The sequence below is a fragment of the Danio rerio genome, chromosome 10 (genome assembly GCF_052040795.2).
Source record: "Danio rerio strain M-AB ecotype USA chromosome 10, GRCz13ab, whole genome shotgun sequence".
In the NCBI taxonomy this organism is placed as follows: Eukaryota; Metazoa; Chordata; class Actinopteri; order Cypriniformes; family Danionidae; genus Danio; species Danio rerio.
This window is the reverse complement of record NC_141030.1, coordinates 7,755,257-7,776,452: the sequence shown is the minus strand read 5'-3', so window position 1 is coordinate 7,776,452 and position 21,196 is coordinate 7,755,257. Positions and strand designations below refer to the sequence as shown.

General features: G+C 36.5%; 2 protein-coding genes across 11 annotated transcripts in view; both read left to right on the top strand.

Moving 5' to 3' along the window:
- wrn (WRN RecQ like helicase) overlaps positions 1 to 11,991 on the top strand; it is a 71,277-nt gene extending 59,286 nt beyond the window's left edge. For both annotated transcript variants that reach the window (XM_087270057.1, XM_087270056.1), the window contains 3 exons: positions 701 to 820; positions 1,132 to 1,272; positions 11,021 to 11,991. In XM_087270057.1, the coding sequence (XP_087126183.1) occupies positions 701 to 820; positions 1,132 to 1,272; positions 11,021 to 11,134 (375 nt within the window). In that variant the 3' untranslated portion in view covers positions 11,135 to 11,991. The remainder of the gene's footprint in view (positions 1 to 700; positions 821 to 1,131; positions 1,273 to 11,020) is intronic.
- A 5,946-nt stretch (positions 11,992 to 17,937) lies between these two features.
- nrg1 (neuregulin 1) overlaps positions 17,938 to 21,196 on the top strand; it is a 190,284-nt gene continuing 187,025 nt past the window's right edge. For 6 of the 9 annotated variants that reach the window (XM_087269835.1, XM_087269823.1, XM_087269824.1 and 3 more), the window contains exon 1: positions 17,938 to 18,596. Coding sequence is in view for 5 of the 9 variants with exons in the window: in XM_087269823.1 (XP_087125949.1) it covers positions 18,122 to 18,596 (475 nt within the window). In the remaining 4 variants the exon portion in view is untranslated. 9 annotated transcript variants of the gene reach the window in all.

The window sequence follows — 21,196 nt, the reverse complement described above, 5'->3', positions numbered from 1 at the left end:
AAATCATTCAAACATATTTTCGAATAGACACTATCCTTTTAAATAAATTGCATGTTTGCAGTCTAAAAAACTATGTTCTTGCCTAAAAAATTGTTACTATAAATTTTTCAAGCTGTAATGAGTTTATTATAGTACATATAGTGAGTTCCTCTGCTCTTGCTCCTCTTGCTGTGGGCTGAGTGATACACACGGGTGAAGAGACTGGAACAGTTCTGATACTGGCAGAATATCACATGACTTGCAGCCAATCAAATTTGAGAACCAGAAATAAGGTATAAAGCATAATATGAAACAATAAACGTATTATTTCACTCATACGATCGTCAAATTACACAGCCCTTATGTTTATGGACATTGACCGTTGTGTATTCTTAACTGTGTTGAGCTCTTGTAGTCCCTCAGTTATGTTGTGACATTAGGAAATGAGCGATTTGACACAACATCTGCTGTGTCTCTCAGACTGATTAAGACAGACCTACTTTATTTTTCTTAGCCATCAGCATGGCCCATCTCCAGATGTGGGATCATCCGCTTTGTGTCTGTTGGCTCCTGGAGATGGAAGTATACAGGATAAACTAAAAATCTGCAACTAGATTTGTCGTTCTTTAGCCCTTAATGGCCATGTCTCATAGAAAATATTTTGTATGTTTATTTGCATAATTGATACTGTTTGTATGACAACAGATGTATGTCATTGTAGGACAAATCATCTACTGCAACCAGACTAGCAGAAAAACCTGTGTGTGAAGAGCGACAGCAAGAGCCAGACGCCATAGACACCAGTGAAGATGATATCTTTATCAGTATTCCCATGCCTCAGGTGACTAACACATTTTTTTCTCAGTGGGATTTTCAAAATGCAAATGTGCAAAAAAAAAGCGCTGCCCCCTACTCAATATTCCTTTTCAGTTGAAAGTACATCAACACACTGAAATAAAAGTTTTGTCAACTTTCAATTCACACAGATTTTGTGTCACAATCACAGACTAGAGCACCGTCTGCTGTTAAAAACTCAAAGGGAACTTTATATTAAGATTTAAAAATTAATTAGTATTGCACACTTTAACACAAAAATAAGTTGAATGTATGCAGCTGTGAATGATGAGCAAGAATCTCTAATAATGTGTACAGGAAGAACCCTGCTTGGGGAGTGATGTACCTCTGAAGTCAGATGAGCCAGTTCCTCAGAGCAGTGGAATGGAGCTGGCTTCCTGGAACCAGGATAACCTGGATAAGGACACACAAGATCTCTTCAGCGATTCCCCTGTGAAGGTAGGACAGCTGGTTGAGCACAGCTGATTTCAACATTACTCCTAAGAAATGTTTCTTGAGCCAACCATCTTACTAGAATGATCTAATGATTTATAAAGGCATCATTTACTCCACTTGTTACAAACCTGTTTGAGTTTCTAATTTTCTGTTAAACCCAAAGCATATTTGAAGAAAACTGGTTTGCATTGTTTGTATTGTTTTCTACAGAAGAGAGAAATTCATATAAGTTTAGAACCACTTGAGTGTGAGTAACTCGTAAGTGAATTTACATTTTTTTTTTTTTTGGCAAATTCTTTCAAGTCATATTAGTAAAATCAGCTTGGACAATTAATTTTTTTTGATTCATTAAATAAAGTCTTGCTGAGCCAAAGAACCTTATATATTATACATTTTTATATTGGAGCCTTTGCGATTACAAACTACAATTTAATATAAATATATAAACATATTTGTGCACGGTCCGAGAGCAAGTACATGACTGTCCTCTTTGTGTGACTGGCTTACTAACCAAAAGACATACATATATACAGTTGAAGTCAGAATTATTAGCCCACCTGTTTATTTTTTTCTCCAATTTCTGTTTAACGGAGAGATGGTTTTATTTCAACACATTTCTAAACATAGTAGTTTTAATAACCCATTTCTAATAATTGATTTATTTTATCTTTGCCACGATAACAGTAAATAATATTTGACCAGATATTTTTCAAGACACTTCTATACAGCTTAAAATGACATTTAAAGGCTTAACTAGGTTAATTAGGTTAACTAGGCAGGTTAGGGTAATTAGGCAAGTTATTGTATAACAATGGTTCTGAAGACAATCGAAAAAAATATAGCTTAAAGGGGCTAATAATTTGGACCTTAAAATGGTTCTTAAAAAAATGAAAAACTGCTTTTATTCTAGCCAAAATAAATGAAATAAGACTTTCTCAAGAAGAAAAAATATTATCAGACATACTGTGAAAATTTCCTTGATTTTTTCCCCCCCCTTACTCCTTTTCAAATGCGCAAATATCTTTACATATGAAAAATTATTAAAATATTAAGGATATATATATATATATATATATATATATATATATATATATATATATATATATATATATATATATATATATATATATATAGGATATATATATATATATAGGATATAATAAGGATATATATAGGATCTAAAAATAAAGGATTAAAATATTACAAAACATTATTTTGTAGCCTACATAAATTTAAAAACCATACTGTCATGCCATCTTCATCTCGGGGGGGCTTTTTCAGTTTATTTGTGACAATTTGCTTTAGTATAATGTTATTATTATTAGCAGTATTATTAATTATATCCATATTTATATTTCTTTTATTAAAAACAAGCTTAGATTTGCCCACCTGTCAGGTTATAGACCATATAGGGCACAGCATGTGTATTTGGATAAAACTCAGTTTTTTGAACACACTTCGTTATTATTGTTCGTTTATTTGTTTGCTGGAAATTAGAACTGAATTTTGAAATGGTTTTAAAACAAATCTTTGCGCTTAACAAACGCAATTAATTATTTATAGGCTAACTGATGTCTCCACGAGAGCGAAAGTGAAAGTAGATAATAAGAGGCCTTATCTGTTTAACTGTTTTCTTGCTAGTGAAACGCTCAGTTTTTCCACCTACAAAGTCATCATGTAAATAGCAAATGCGCTATGGCGCGACGCAACAGGCTCTTAAAGGGAATGGGAGATGAGACTCTGATTGGTTTATTCTCAAAACACACCTATAACTCATTAAGAAAATAAACTCAACCCTTTTAGACCATGCGCCATGTCGCAAAGTGGATTTTTCCATTCTTACATTAGCAAAAATGGATTCTGACACACCCTGAATGCGTTTGCGCCCTGCATTCTTGAGGCCAGAATGTTGCTGTCAATGTGCACAAACTCATAGAAAAGGTGTGTATGTGATCCCCTGAGTCTTTAAAATCTCTCAGAGCAATCATACAGGTGCGAAAACCTCTTTAGAAGCTCTGCTACTTCACTCTCCAGTGTATTCATGTGGTTAGTGTTGTTGTTTTGGATTCTGTTCTCCTGTCTGTTCCCTGTGGAGTGAGAAATCAATCAGGGGGAAGAAATCACACATCAAAGAAGGGCGGAAATCCAGAACACACCCACTGATTGCGTAATCGGCACAAACCAATGCTAGCTCAAAGGTGTTTAAGAGCCACAACACACTCCCTCAAAAGTTAACTTTGGTGAACTCCTCTAACAAACTTAAAATTAACTTTTTTTTTTTTTTTAAATCACGTCACGAAATTCAGTTCATTTTTGTATTTCATTAAGTATACCAGGGCCTGAAGACATTTATTTAACTCATTATTAAGCAAAAACATTTTTAGAAACGTTTAAACAATGTGTACAAAGTGATTAATAGGATTATCAAAAATGTGTGTAGAATATATGTAAAACACTTGACCTTTTAATTCAGTTCCATGTTTTTCAAAGAATAAGCATCATTCCCACTTGGATGCTGTTTTTGATGAATGTGACACTTAGTCGCATGTTGTTAACACAGACATTTTTAGGCTGTAATCTGAATCCCGACCCCTGGTTTAGGTGTAATCCTGTCTGCTAGAGTCATTGAACATCAGACAGCCTCCCATGAAGTGATGAGCGCTGTGTGCTGCTTTAGCGTGAGCCAACTGTCTTTAACCTCTGCTTGACCTTTGACACGCGCTATTACCCGACACCTCCCCTTGTAAGCTCAAAGCCATTAAGGTCATAAGGTTGTGACCCGTGTCACTTCAGTTCTCGTCTGATCTTCAGGAGAGTCCAAGAGGTGCGACAAAGTGAAGTCCTGTTTATCCTGAAGATTTTATACATTCGTCTCATCTTTCTAAAATCAAAGAAGAGACCATTTGCATGAATTTGATTAGATGTTTCACATGTTTTTATCTTTAAGATTTTATAAATTTGTGTCATCTTTTTAAAAGAAAATTTCAATTCAATTAAACGGTTTACCAGCCTGATCTCACGAGAAAGCGTAAGTATTTTACGTTTTGCCAGTTTAGTGGCTGATTCGTACGAATTCAGTCGTACGGAATTGTACGATTTTAAAAAGGAGGCGTGGCACCTAACCCCACCCCTAAACCCAACCGTCATTGGGGGATGCGCAAGTCGTACTAAATTGTACGAATTAGATCATACGAAATCATACGAATTAGCCACTAAATCAAAAAAATACGAATTGCCTGAGATTGTGTTGGTATTATATATTTAATCAAGATTTTATGCATTTGTCTCACTTTTCTAAATGAATCAAAAATGAAATTATATCAAAATGTTTTAAATGAAATTGAAATTGAAGTGGTAAATATTTCATCCTCAAGTTTTTTTTACATTTCTCATTTCTAAAAACCAGAGATGCCCAAAGTAGGGCCCACGGGCTAAAGTTGTCCCATCTAGAAAGAAAGCAAATGATGTAGAGGGTTGGGGCGAATGCATTTCATCATTTCTAATTTACATACAACTTTTTTTTTTTTTTTTTTTAAATGAAGTTTTTAAAATGTAAATACTGTCACTCGACGGATAGAGGACTATGCAGAAGACATTGGAAAGCAAATCAAGGCAAAAAGTAGCTTAACTTAATACTGTCATGTTTGTGATTGTTTTTGTTTTTACTGTAATAAGTTCATTTTTAAAAAATTTTGATCCCCTAGTTTTTCACAATTGTTTTTGAGATTTTTTTTTTTCTCCATAAAAGTGACTTGTGGCGGTAATTCCCAGAAATTTGCAGGCAATCTTATTTTTTCATATTAGTTAGCCTACTATGTCAGGTGTGCAATCTGACACAATGGCAGAAATTATAAAAATAAAGCTCAAGACAAGGGCTGCACGAATTAGGACTGCACGATAACAGAAAAAATGATAATCACGATTATTTTGCTCAAAGTGGTAATAATGACGATTATTCCTTTGTATGTATGTATGTACCAGAGTCCTGCAGAAAAAATGATTGGAGGGGGTAATTTATGTGTAACTTTATTTATTTATGATTTGGTATTGGGGAAAACAAAAACCATGCGGGTCAGGTGGTTGAAACTGTAGGCTACAAATAATTCATCTGTTAATAATTAATGAATTATTCATAATTAATTCACCGCTGCCTATGACAACGATGCCATCATCCATCACGATGTTTCACATTAGACATTGTACGATGCCAAATTGGTCGACATCACCCAATTCTAATTCAGGGATTGCAAAAACTAGGGGGTGTGAATTTTAAAATATATATATCACCATATATGTCACGTGAAACAGCTTCCGGGTCCAGCCGCTTTATCAATCTGAATGGGTAGAATCAACAAACGGTAATAATACATTTACTTTAAAGTGTGATAGGACTAAAACATCTTCATAAACAAATATTTTCTCGTTTCAAATGAGTAGCGGCTTGGACCCTGAAACAGTATTCCATACGTCATGACTTAACAAGCACATACAAAGCAATGATTTTTAGTTATTTTTAAATAATATTAAGTAAATTAGGACACTACCCATGGGAACTATATCTATCTTCGGCCCACTAGCCTTAATCAAGTTTGGTTTTTGGCCCTTCATAAGAGAAAGTTTGGGCTACGCTGATTTAAAAGAAGTTGAAACTAAATTTTTAAAGTAAATACTTTTTTTATTAAGACTTATATGTTGTATAAAGTTTATTTTTGTGTGGTGATCTTTTCCAGTAAGAAGGTTATTATTGCACGCATCTCTCTGACCTATTAACATGGACATTAATGTTGATTGAAGCTTGTTTAAAGAGCACATCCATCATTGCTCTTTTGTCCCGCAGTGACACAAGCGTGTCGATCGATGTGACATCATTAGGGAGTCTCTAAACACACCCTCCCCGATGTTCCCTTGGCCACTCCAGAAACACACAAATGATTTAGCACGAAAGCTGAACAGATTGCAAGTCGGCCAGATAAGAAGAGCTGCCTGGAAGGAAATGAAGTTTGGAAGGACACGTAAATGGCTTATGAGGAATTGTGATGGATGTTAATCCGATGGTGGGCAGCGCGGGGTTTTCCTGTGTTGATGCAGCTGTCTGCGTCATGTAAGCCTTCACACTCTTCTCAGTCTCCTCTCTCAGTGCTGTGGCTGCAACTTAAAAGCCAAATTGATTTTTGGAGCATTACTTTCTAGCGTTAACAGGAAACGGTGAACCTTTTGAACAGTTACTCTTTGGATGAAAACAGACGCATTAGCAATATTACCAGCCACCTATTTTTGGAGCATTGCATAAAAAATGGTGGACAGAAATTAGGGCTTCACGATATTGGGAAAAAACACTGACCTTGCAATATTAAATTTTTATTTAATACATTTTTTAAAGCAATTGGGATTGTTTTGAAGAGTATTTACTGAAGCTGTAATAAACTAATAACAAGCATTAAATAAACACAATATAGTAAAGTATATACAAATAAAATAAACAATATAGTTTTCTGGGATTCTAGCAGTAATCAGGTACACAAAGTGTATAGTCAAATGTAAACTTGTATATACTTATATACAATTAATCTTAGTCTTAAAAGACAGCAATTTAACTTTTGAAAACCATATCTCCAATGTCACAAAAACTGCCTTCTTTCATCGGAGGAATATCGCTAAGTTAAGAAGCATGCTGTCCATATCAGATGCAGAAAAGCGAAATCATGCTTTTATGACTTTTAGGCTGGATTACTGTAATGCTCTGTTCACTGGCAGCCCAGAGGCTTTTGAAAAATGAAAGTTTAATATAAATTTGAAACAGTTTGATATAGTACCTAATTGTTATAGCTATAGCTTTTGTTAGTTTTATATTGGTTTATTTATTTAATGTGATTTTATTATAGGCCTATCTGATATTTGTAATTCTTTAAATTATTTCAATATAGGGCTATTTTATCTAGATATGACACTATTGTTTTGAGCCTACAAAAGTGGACATTAAATTTGTAAAGTTTAATATCGTACTGTTGTATTCATATAGTGTATTATCTCCAAAATAAATTAAAACAATAAAAATAAAAGAAAAAAGCCGCTTGCGGCATCAACAGAGCTATGAAGGGAGCGCTCTTTTCCTTGGTCTCACACACACACAGGCATCTAAACGCGGAAAAACACACTTATTAAACTTGACAAAACCTCTTGAAAACCTTTACTGTCTGCTGTGTCTTTAATATGGTGTAAAGATTAGTATGCGTTATTGAAACATCAAAGATGCAGCAAAGAAAGATCATTTTATGCAACAGCCTTACATTTGAAAGAGAAACATAAGGGCGATCATATGCAAAAAAGACCCCAGCCTATAATTTGTTCCAGATGTTTTCTTTCCCTTATATATTTATTTGTTTATGTGTTTGGCGCATGTACTCGTTTGCGATTGGAAAACTGTGCCCACCTCTCCTTTCACTCTGCCCCGAAGCCCCGGCTGGCCCTCTTTGGCCCAAGGTATTCGGCGGGCCGAAAAAGGCCGGCCGCTGGCCCCAAGAAAGCCCAGCTTTGGCCCGATTAGGACCCGGAAGTGACAGTGGAAACGCCACTGGCCTTGGCTCGCCCTGGCTCGCTCGCTTTAGGCGCGATAGTGGAAACGCGGCTAATGAAAAGACTTGTCTGTCACTGGGATCTTTCAGGAATCAGTCTCACCCTCTCCACTCCTCCATGAGCATCTGCTCCTCATGCAGGCCAGGTTTAGGATTATGGAGACCGCGGATTAGGGAGAAATAGACTAACATAAGCGTCAAAGTAGTACAAATGATAATGTTTATAATCTCTTTGGGAAGTGATGCTGGCTACAGTTTCGCTAATTAATGCAGCATAACATTCCTTTAGAGGATTTGGATTTCAAAAGATAATGTGTGCAAAATCATACTACTGCTAGAGACATGATAGTTACAGACAAAAGGATCTGCACTTTTGTTAGTGTGCCTTAACCAATCTGAATAAGGTTTCTATTTGACTTACAAGGGTAAAAATTCAAAAAATTCTATTTGATTTGACAAGGGTGATGTGGATCTGAAATAATCCAAGATGCATAAGTGTATGGTTTGTCTTCCAAACTACCATGTTTATTTATCTATACATCACTTAACTTTTGAACTGCTTAGTATATGAGACTGAAAAATATTGAAAAAATAGAAATAAGTAATTTCTCCCCTTTCTGCAGGCAAAAATAATACAAATATTGTCTTGAAAAAAGAAGTATTAGTTTTGACTTGTCTATAACTGGAATAGAAGTGGGATTATCAATGGATTGAATGAATGTATCGCCTTGTGTTTAATTAATGTTCTTTATCGCATGGCAATCCATTATTATCCATCACATATCTTTTATATATTTAAAAAAAAAGTATAGTTTGCTATACTTTTGTTTTGTAAATACACTTTTAATGCAGTCTATAGAGTTGGCCAGGCCAACATTTCACATCTTTATGTATATCATATACCCCTGTTTGTTTTTTTCAACACATTTCTAAACGTAATAGTTTTAATAACTCATCTGTAATAACTGATTTATTTTATCTTTGCCATAATTATAGTAAATAATATTTTACCAGATTTTTTTCAAGACACTTCTATACAGCTTACAGTGACATTTAAAGGCTTAATTAGGTTAACTAATCAGGTTAGGGTAATTAGGCCAGTTATTGTATAACGATGGTTTGTTCTGGAGACTATCAAAAAAAAAAAAACTTAGATGTTGACTTATGAAGTAAGGGATAATCAACAGCTTGCTGTGTGTTAAGGGATTTTAATGCACGACATAGAGGCGAAGGACCACACAAATTGCAGCTGAGTGTGATCGCCTTTGCGAAGTGCATTAAAATCCTTTAAAGCACGGCAAGCCGTTGATTATCTCGCTTATTCCATGGTCATTTGCCAAGGTAGGCATAAGTTTTAAATAGTTTTGCTTTTTAAAGCGTAATATTTGTCTGAATTGTTATTAGTTTTGACATGTTAGGTTTTCTAGTCCCTCCACTGAATCAGCTGTGACAGGAAGACAGGTGCAAAGAGTGAGAGTTGTTTATACCTGCTAAAATTAAGATGCGATTTCATCAATACAATCACAGGTTGACAAATAAGAGATTCCCAATCACGCCTGGAGTGTGTTTTCAGTCACATGTGTTTTTATTTGTCTACTTTCTACCACCTCTCTGATGAGGGAGGATGTGTATGTATATGGCTTTCTCTTAACATTATCTTTAATGCTGCAAAAGCTGGGCTAACCATAGCAGAATTTCCGCAATATACATTTCGTAATAAACATACAAATTATTAAATTATATCAATTAAATACGCTTTAGGAAAATGTTACTGTATGCTTTGGCTGATAAAATGAAAGATAATTTATATCCTATTAACTTTAAGCCTTCACTGTTTAGCTTTAACTTGTTTCTGTTTAACAAATATTTTTGATCATCTTGAGTAAATAATGTAATTAAGTCTCTTTCGAATTAAATCATTAGGCTTGGCAAATTGATATCATGGAATTGATCTAACTAAATGAACGCAATCGTTGCTTTGAGTAGAAAAATTTTACGATTATTAAAACACATTGATCTATGCACATGAAATTAAACATTTACAAAGTTGTATGAAACACCAATTCAATGTCACATAGGATGCATTTTGAAGAGAAAGCAGCCAAAGCCTATCTCAGAAATCTCTGCTGTTAAATATGTAAGTTATGGAAATTTAGCAAAAGAAAAAACATATCGGGACAGGTAAGAGAACATTCTGCTTTATTTATCTTCTTTAAAAGCAGTTAATCAAACATGCAGAATCAGTGTAATATTACATTATTTACGGTCATAAATAAATTATGAAACTGCGATTTGCCAAACAATACAGCTGAGAACAAGTAATAGGTTCAAAAGTCCAAAGACTGACTAGTAGATACACCAAAGATTTATTATACATCACTTTTTAACAACAGAGATGCAAGATATTAGATCCAGCGGCAGGTCCTGTGATGGTTTGGCCATTTGCGGAGCTGTTTCTTACCACTCAGAGCTTCTCACATTTTTAAAAGACATGCTATCCTTATACATAAACTGCCAATTTGATTTTAAAATAACTCTATTCTTGCTTGGGGCGATGCGGTGGCACAGTAGGTAGTGCTCACAGCAAGAAGATCGCTGGTTCGAGCCTCGGCTGGGTCAGTTGGCATTTCTGTGTGGAGTTTGCATGTTCTCCCTGCATTTGCATGGGTTTCCTGTTGGTGCTCCGGTTTCCCACACAGTCCAAAGATATGCATTACAGGTGAATTGCGTAGGCTAAATTGTCCATAGTGTATGAGTGTAAATGAGTGTGTATAGATGTTTCCCAGAGATGGGTTGCAGCTGGAAGGGCATCCGCTGCTTAAAACATATACTGGATAAGTTGGCGGTTCATTCAGCTGTGGTGACCCCAGATTAATAAAGGGACTAAGCCGAAAAAAAATGAATAAATGAATATTCTCGCTTGAAAAACTCTTAAAATTGGCATAATTGATCAATATTTTTCTAATTTTGCGGATTTTCTATCCGCCATTTACAGTCCTCAGCTGAACTTTTTTTTTATCTGAAATCAAAGTGGATTCATTATGATTTATTGGTATATTCATATTAGTGCTGTGACCTGGATGGGAGTGAAATTTAGATGGTTCTGCTGCTCGGACCTGTGTAGCTAAGAAGTTTGTAAAAATTTAACAACAGGCGGATTATTGTTTTTGTTTCCACAGACTGTGAGTCAGCCTGCAAAGAGAAAACTGCCTGACTGGACTGCAGGACCTACAACATCAGTAACGACTACATCGGAAAAGAGAACCAAAAAGAAGAAAGGACTTTTCAGTTGACAGTCTTATCTTACTGAGCAGTTTATTGTTTATGTTGATATTTTGTACATTTTCTAATTAGTTTTTGTTAATGGCCTAAGAGGGCGTCACCTTATTTGTCTTTAATTGTTCTCAAGGCTCTTGTTAAAAGTGAAGGGGGACCAGCAGCTTGATGTCTGCCGCCAGCTTGAACTCTTCCTAGTATTTTTCAGATTTCTCACAGCCCACACACTAGTCAGGGAGTCTTTCTCAATTTGTGCGTATCGTGTTTCTACTTCCGTGAGCAGCCCGAAGCTGTATGCTACTGCCGTCCACCTGTCGTTGTGGAAGCACTTCTCAAAGACTTCAAAAAACGAAGATTTTGCAAGTGTGGGCGGAGGACTTTATACAGTAAGTCATTCATTCTTGGACATTAAAGTCTCTGACCATGGACAATTTTTGAAAGTTGGGAAAGTTTTTTGCCAAAGAGAAGATTTTCAAAAACAAACGAAAAGCTATGAGTTACTTTACTTCATAAACCTGTTTTAACCTGCAACTATTAACATCATTTCTATTATGTCCATAGTTCCTTAAATTAATCATTTAAAGGCAATGGGTTTGCTCACTTTTTTAAAGTAAGCTAATCACTTTAAAAGCAAACAAGTTTATTCACTTAAGTAAATTGAACCTTTCTCTTTATACAGTGTAAATGTGTCTTTACGGTGCCCGGGAGAGCTTAACGTGCTGCGATTTAAGAAAACATGCAATTACAAAAAAACAACAAATTAAGAAAAGATCTTCATCAATTTGACAAACATTTTATGAAAATGCACTGCATTTTCACACGACCCAATCAATTAATAAAACGAGTTGCATTTCACACAACGCAAAAAATAAAATGTGCATTTTATTTCCTCACAATGCAAACATTAATGAAAACGCACTGCATTTCCACACAACGCAAACAATTATTAAAACTCTGCGTTTTCTCACAACGCAAACATTTTACGAAAACACGCTGCATTTTCACACAACGCAAACAATTAATTAAATGTGCTAAATTTTAACACAACAGAATGGAAATGTTTTAAGGAAACCCTAAAATGTTATTTAGGCCAATTAATACTAAAGACAAAATAAAATGAACAAACAAAAAACTCATGGATCAAAGATCACCTACAACTTCACTGAGCCCTAGTCACGGCACAGCGCTTTAATAATTTGATTGCATTGTGAAAAAATGCAGCGGGTTTTATTATTGTGTTTGCGTTGTGAGGATTGTCAAATGGATGACGATCATTTCTTAATTCGCTAGCGTTTTTTGTAATTGCATGTGTTTTCTTAAATTGCAGCACGTTAAGTTCTCTTGGCCTCCGTACATTTTACTTCATACAGTGAAAAAGTAAATTGGCATCTTACTATTGCTTGCTTGAACTGAAGCATGACATTTACAGAGCTACTCTGTGTAAATAGGTGCAAAATAAAAGTCAAAAGGCCCAGTGTTGCCTGTAGAAACCCACATATCCTGTCTCATCGCGCACACAACAGCGAGTCTTCGTTAAGCTTGGCAGATTTCTGATGTTTCCATCACCACCTTCCCTAAAACCTCTCAGTGTTTTTTAGCAAGACATTTTGCTCCTGCAACTCACCTGATGCTGCTTAAATCTTTTCTATGTCAATACCTGACTAGTTTTGTCTCCCTACGCAAACATTTCACGAAAATGCACTGCATTTTCACACAGCGCAAACAATTATTAAAACGCACTGCATTTTCACACAGCGCAAACAATTATTAAAACGCACTGCATTTTCACACAGCGCAAACAATTATTAAAACGCACTGCATTTTCACACAGCGCAAACAATTATTAAAACGCACTGCATTTTCACACAGCGCAAACAATTATTAAAACGCACTGCATTTTCACACAGCGCAAACAATTATTAAAACGCACTGCATTTTCACACAGTGCAAACAATTAAGACACGCTGCATTTTATCACAATGCAACCAATTAACAAAACACGCTGCATTTGACACAACGCAAACAATAAATGTGCGCCATTTTTTCACAACGCAAACATTTTACGAAAAGGCACTGCATTTTCTCACAACACAAACAATTAATAAAACGCACTGCATTTTACACAATGCAAACAATTATTTAAACACGCTGCATTTTTTCACAACGCAAACATTTTACGAAAACGCGTTGCATTTTCACGCAACGCAAGCAATTATTAAACGCTGCGCTCTCACAACGCAAAATTTTATGAAAATGCACTGCATTTTCACACAACAAAAACACTCAATAAGACATTTTGCTTCTGCAACTCACCTAATGCTGCTAAAAACTTGTCTACGGTGTTGCACAACTCCAAATTATTTTGTGTTAACCTTGGTAACCAGTGTACATTATTGTTTTGTATAAAAAAATAACAAAAATATAAGTAATTAAAGAGATGTAGCTGCAGCTGTCATTCTTTTTTTTGTAAACAATTTGTTGCATTGCACTGCTGTTATTTAAATGAAGAAAAAAAAATCTTATTAAAATCTAAATGAAATGAAAACTCACTTGTTTCTAAATACATATTAATTGAAGGCACAACTGTAGAATAGTATTTAAGTATACTGCACTGATGGTCCACTACTACAGTATGCTCCACCACAGACTAAATGAGGACAGAGGGCATCTATTGCAAGATTTTTTGAGCTTATAGACACTCAAAGAAATGGCTTTTCCTGCTTGTTCAAACTAAGTATTTAAAATGAGTTGAAACAACACAATTCTCAGTTTTGGGGGAGCGGGGAAGGGGTGGGGGGGGTTGACTTTATCGTTTTATGTTCAGTCATTCATTCGTTCATTAATTTTCCTAAAACTTAGGGTGCTTTCACACCTAGACTTTTGTTTCGGAACCTTTCTAGTTCCCCAGTTAGCATGGTTCGTTTCGCATATGTGAATCCAGCAATCCTGCTTGGATCCGTGCCAAAGCAATTGGTCCGAGATTGCCTGAATGAGGTGGTCTCGGCTCGATTGAAACAAACTCTGGAGCGGATCGATTGTAGTGAGAAAGCGATATGATCCAAGCCCGGCTATATCACAGTGTATCATGGATATGTCATAAGCATATATACGGCTATATGAACAGAGAGGGCGGGAGATCATTTCTACCGGTTAATGTGTGTTCATGTAAAATAAAACTAACGAGAGCTGTTTATCCGTTAGGAAAATTGACCGAACTGCAGTCTTGGTTTATCTGTTATTTCGCTCTATAATGTAAAGCCTATAATGCATAAGCCAACTGCTATATTTGAGAAGGTCTTACCTATGCTCTATATTTAGTACTGACATCTGTGGGTGTCACCATTCAAAATGAAAGCACAGCTTTTCGCTTATAATGCCTTATTGCTCATCATCATAAATTAAAAAAGACGCATGCTGAGCAGGACTCTAATCAAAATAAACCGTGAAACTCTGACCAATGTAAGGAGAGTTTACTCGCACGTGACTTGTTTTAGCTATTTTGGTCCATTTAGAAACTTTGCCGTGTGAAAGCGAACCGCACCAAGAACAAAGAGCAACAATGTGACAAATTTAATCCATTTCGAAACAAGAGAATCGATCCACAGGTGTGAAAGCACCCTTAGTCCCTTTATTAATCAGGGATCGCCACCGTGGAATGAATGCCAAACTTATCCACACGTTTTACACAGCGAATGCCCTTCCAGCTGCAACCCAGTACTGGGAAATTCCATTCACTTTACGGACAATTTAGTTTATTCAATTCACCTATAGCGCATGTCTTTGGACTGGTGGAAACCCATATGAACATGGGGAGAACAAGAAAACACCGCACAGAAATGCCAACTGACCCTGGACTCGAACCAGCGACGTTCTTGCAGTGCTAACCACTGAGCCACCATGTAGCCTATGTTTTATGTTCAATCCACTTAAATTTGTAAATATGTGTAAGTTAACTGATTTTTTTTTGGGACAACAGGAAGGAATTATGTGGAACCCAACATGTTTTAACAGTTGTTCAATTTACATGTAGAAATTAGTTCCAAGACCAATGCTTGAACACAACTAGGTTTCAGAAACTGACCCAATTAAAAAAGGACAACTTTGTTTCAATTGTGCTTGTGTTAAAGCTGCCTTACAAAGATGTACAGGGTAATAATTAAAGAGAAAGTTCTTTATTGTGGAATATCTTCAATATAAACGGTATCAAGCCAAAATGTGGGGGGGCCCTGGTGAAGTCAGTTGTTAGCACTGTTGCTACCAAGCCAGTCAGTTTCTGCGCCGAGTTTACACGTTCTCTCCGTGCTCAAGTGGGTTTCCCCCAGGTTCCCCAGTTTCCTCCTACCATCCAAAAACATACACCAGAGACATGCTCCTAGTAAGTAGTTATCTCTTAAGAGCATTCACTATCTGTTCATTATCTACTACAGCAGGGGAGTTCTCGAGATTTACCTGAGCCCAAACTCTCCTTTCGCTTTGCAAATGGGAGAGAGCCCCGGACTCGAGGATCTTATGAGCTCAGGGCTCTCTCCCGGGACCGCATGCCAAACAAGCTTGAAGTAAGAATGATTCTAAGGGCCTACGCCGTTTTAGGGCCCCCAGAGATAGGATGAGGGGCCCATCACAACCCCCCCCCTCTTCATTTTTATCCGCAACACCCATGAAATGTTTTCTTAGGGCCTGTACCGGCCAGCGGCGCCCCTGTCTGGATAAAACATGCTTTTCTGACTTGATTTTTTTTTTTTTGTCTTGTGTTTGTCTAGTTCAAAAATGGTAGCATGGTGACTCATTGGTACGCACTGTTGCCTAACAGCAAGAAGATCGCTGGTTTAAGTCCCGGCTGGTCCGTTTTTGTGTGCAGATTGCATGGTTGTGTGGGTTTCCTCCAGGTGCTTCGATTTCCCCCACATTCCACAGTCATGCACTATAGGTGGATTGCATGAACTAAACTAGCTGTAGTGTATGAGAGTGTGTGTGAATGATAGTGTGTATACGTGTTTCCTAGTACTGGGTTGTTGTGGCGACCCCAGATTAACACAAGCATGAATAATTAGCCAATAATTTATTAGCTTGAGGGACATGATAGCATTGAAACTGAACATATATCGACTGATAACTAATTTAGCCACCAATATATTGTTTATACTGTAACTGCCAAAAAGTTTAACAGAAGTGCCTGGATTGCAGACATGGCAAACGCTTTGGACGTTATCTCCCAGAACACTGATTTGCTGTAACTGCAGCCTAAATTAAGAAATTCCCAGCACCTCTTTAAAATAACTGTCCTTTTCCAGAGCACGTCCTGAATTCCCAAGTAATGGCCCTTTTAGAATCAGTTGGTGTTAGCAACTCTTTCACTCCATGCTTTAAATAATACAGTCTAAATTGGCACGGACATAAAAGTCACATTATGAAACAAAAAAGCAGCTTAATTTTGCAGATTATTATTTGGTTTCACTAGGTTAATACACCACACATGAGTTCTCAACTCCGGCCCCAGAGACCCCCTTTCATGCAGAGTTCAGCTCCATAATCAAACACACCTGAACCAACTAATCCATGTGTCAATACACACACTAGCAGTCTTAGGAGTTTTCTCACTAAATTGACACTTTCACTAATATACTGCTATTATTTGAGTCTAAATGTATCCCTGTATTTATTTTCAGGACCTCACATGTGCTAAACTTGGGTAACACTTTTTATTTTGATGGTCCACTTGAGTATTAGTAGACTGTCTGCTTAGCAACTGTTGATACTGCTCCTTCAACAGACATTTAACTGACTATAAGAAACTTTGCAAGTACAGTTGAAGTCAGAATATTCGCCCCCCCCCCCTGTTTATTTTTCCCCCAATTTCTGTGAACGGACAGCAGATTTTTTTCAACACATTTTTAAATGTGAAAAAATATTATCAGAAATACTTTGAAAAATTCTGCATTGATCCCGATCGCCAGCCTGAACACCCACTAGTGACCTACTCACACCTGCTGCTTCTCCACGATAGACGTCCAGTGTTCTCCAGCCTCCTGTGCCTAGACTGCAGGTCTGCACAAGATGTTTGGCCAGAGGAGAAATTGTCGTGCCCAACTGAGTCTGGTTTCTCTCAAGGTCTTTTCCTTCACTTTTGTCAATTGGTGAAGTTATGTTTTTCGCCACTGTCCCCACTGGCTTGCTTCCCTGTTGAAAAATCCAGCTTAAACCAGCCTAGGCTGGTTGGCTGGTTTTAGCTGGTCGACCAGGCTGGTTTTAGAGGGGTTTTGGCCACTTCCAGGCTGGTTTCCAGCCATTTCCAGCCTGGTCTTAGCTGGTCAGGCTGGGAGATGACCAGCTAAAACCAGCTTGACCAGCCTAGCCAAGCTGGGAGTCCAGCCAAAACCAGCTATATCCAGCTTAAACCAGGCTGGTCAAGCTGGTTTTAGCTGGATTTGGCTCGTAATTTTCCAGTCTGACCAGCTAAGACCAGGCTTTAACCAAAGCGTTAAAGAAAAAATAATAATTAAATTAAAAACTGATATGTTCTTGATAAAATGTCCCTAAATAGACATAAACATGTTTAGAGACAGTTGATTCAATTTGTATTATTATTTAAATTTAAGTAATATTATTATTTGAAAAATGATCACTTTTATATCAGAGGCAATCATCTATATGCCGACGAAGATTATTGTTGACTATTTCATATTTAAACAGTGGTTTTCTTTCTCATATTAGCCTACTGAAGTACACAGTACTCATATTTAGTATGTTCACATTGAAAATCCCGTCCCACTTAATTGACCATAAGCTGGCAATAATTAGCGTGATTCCACACTGGACCGCCACCACGCGCTGTCCTTGGTCGCGGTGTCGGTGGGGAAATCCTGCTCACCCTCGGCTGGGATCTTTCTCACCCCGCCTCCTGTAATACGATCAGCTGAAGGGCTAACAGACCCCACGCGCCTCTTCATTCACTTCTTCTGCTCCACTTTAATTCATCCAGCTGAACGCAAGGACCGAGCGCGGAGATGGCGATTCTGCCAGGACGCAGCAGCTCTTTAACGGTCTCGGTTCTTTACGGAGCGGCGGTGTGTTTGTCCCTGTGGACGCGTGTTGTCCGGTGTGGGAGTTTTGCGTGTTCTCCGCCCGGGGCGTCAGTACAGGAGCTCGCCCGCCGCTCGGGGGTCGTGTTTGAGGGGAAGCTCCAGGAGGAAGAGCGAGCGGAGCGAAACTGGACCGAGCCGCCGATGAACGCCTCGCGTCAGGTGCGGGTCAGAGTGCAGCAGGTGTGGCAGCTGAAGGCAGGAGGGCTGATCAAGGACTCTGTAGTGTCTCTCATCTGGTTTGAAGGGGGCAGATGTTTCCAGCTGAACACAGGGATCCGCTACATGTTCTTCATTGAACCCACAAATGACACGTCCGTTTTCACGGCAGTTTTCCCGCCGGTGGAGACCAAACGCACCGTTAGGAAGGATGTGAGTCAGGTGCTCTGTCAGGATTGCGGTAAGACCCTTTAGGAGTGTTGTTTATTAACAAAAACAAGACTAAAGTAGTTTGGAAGACTTTGTGTGTTTGTTTGGCTCCTATTGATGTGTTTGTTTGGTCTCCTGTTGATCTTGGTGCTGATGTTGAGCTCAAGTGCAAGATGCTATATGGTAATGGCTGTGAATCAATAATAGGCTACATGATGGTATTTACATCAGTAAAATATGTGACCCTGGAGAACAAAATCAGTCTTAAGTTATACTGGTATGCCTATATTTAGCGAAAAGCCGAAAATACAGAGATTTTTTTCAAAAACATTAATATTAAGTAATTATTGTCTTTATGAAGACATTTGCTAAATATATAAAAGCTACAATTTTGGTTATTAATATACATTGCTAAAAACTCAAATTAGAACACTTTATGATGATTTTTCCAATATTTGGATTATTTGTAACCATTGTATTCTAGAATTTGAAATAGTTGTTTCTGTGATTACAATGATTTATGTAAAATTACCACTCATTACTGGTTATGTGGTCCAGGCTCACATACATTGCTTTTGTGCTGGACATAGTTCAACTAGTTTACACAGCTTGACATGATCATCATCGATGTACATTTTTGCCAGTGTTTTTTGCATTCCTTTAGCATCACTCAAGCTCAAGTCATGCAAAAGAATTATTTCAAAGCTGGACTGTCAATGCCTTAAATCTGTGTTTTTGGCAGGATTTCCGCAGATTATTTTCACAAATGTCATCACCAGATTCTGATGGATTACACAAATTCCTGCTCAACCTTGTAGCCTCTGCATTAAAGCTAACCCTGGTGATTTCAGAGACTTTACAGGATGCTTACGGCTTGATGAGCGTCTGCAGAAAGCTGTCAGGGTTCACTTTGATTAGCTCTGAATGATGTCTTGTCATGCAATGACTTGTCATGGGGAATTTTAAGAATATATAAGAATAATGAGATACCAGCAAGCATTTTTTTAAAAAAGATGTCTAATAGATGTCTAAACATAGTTGTCTTGGCTAAAACATGGCTAAATTTGGATCGTCAGTGACAATCTAATAAACGTCTAAGTATAGGCCAAAACTAGACTAGTCGTCAAATAAACAGAAATGAATGACTATATAAAGTCTGTATAATCTGTCTATTTGTCGACTAGTCTAGTTTTGGGCTATTTTTAGATGTCCATTAGATTTTCACTGACAGCCTAAGTTTAGCATTGTTTTAGCCAAGCTGTGTATGTTGAGATGTCTAGACATCTATTAAACACAGAATTGTATGCAGGGATGTTTGATGAAGAATGAATGGCACCTAAAGTTAAATATAATTCTAATCCTTGCTGGTATATTGTCTACTTGTGGTTTATCTTACTTATTTGGGACCGAGAACCTACGTTGCGTAGGCCCTATTGGAAATGCTCCGTTTCTTCTTCTTCTCTGGAAGGAATCACAGTTTTCAGGGGCTAAACATTCTAAACAAACTCATGAAACTTTGCACACGCCCCAGAAGTGGTGAAAATTTACGTTTTTTTATGGTTTTCAGAAGAAGGCGTGACAAAATGACTCAACAGCGTCACCCATGGACTTTTGACGGACTGGCCCCCGAGCTACTAATCATGTACAGTACGCATTTGAAAATTGGCACACGCCTCAAACACGCCAAAACCTACAAAATATAGTCTCGGAATTTCAAACCCAACAGGAAGTCGGATATTTTTATCTTTCTGCGTCAAAAAATTGCCGTTTTTTAGCCATTTCCAGGCGTTGTATTTTAACGAACTCCTCCAAGGGATTTTATCGAATCAAAACCAAAATTGGACCAAAAAGGCCTTGGAGATGTTAAATTGCAAAGATCTAGAGTTTTCAGTGAAGGGCATGTCTGTGGCAGCCTCGCAAACTTTGACGATTCGCCATGAAACAGGGAGCTATTATAACTCAGCCAAACAATGTCCGATCTGCCTGAAAATTCACATGGTTGATAAGATTCGTCTACTGATGGCGTCTACATGCCACTATTGAGTCACAGTTATAGCGCCTCCTGCTGACAGGAAGAAGTTTGGCATAAATCTGTGATTTTCTCAGGTTATTTATTTATTTATATATATATATATATATATATATATATATATATATATATATATATATATATATATATATATATATATATATATATATATATATATATATATATATATATATATATATATATATATATCTATATATATATATATATATATATATCTATATATATATATATATATATATATCTATATATATATATATATATATATATCTATATATATATATATATATATATATATATATATATATATATATATATATCTATATATATATATATATATATATATATATATATATATATATCTATATATCTATATATATATATCTATATCTATATATATATATATATCTATATCTATATATATATATCTATCTATATATATATATATATATATATATATATATATATATCTATATATATATATATATCTATATATATATATATATATATATATATATATCTATATCTATATCTATATATATATATATATATATCTATATATATATATATATATATATATATAT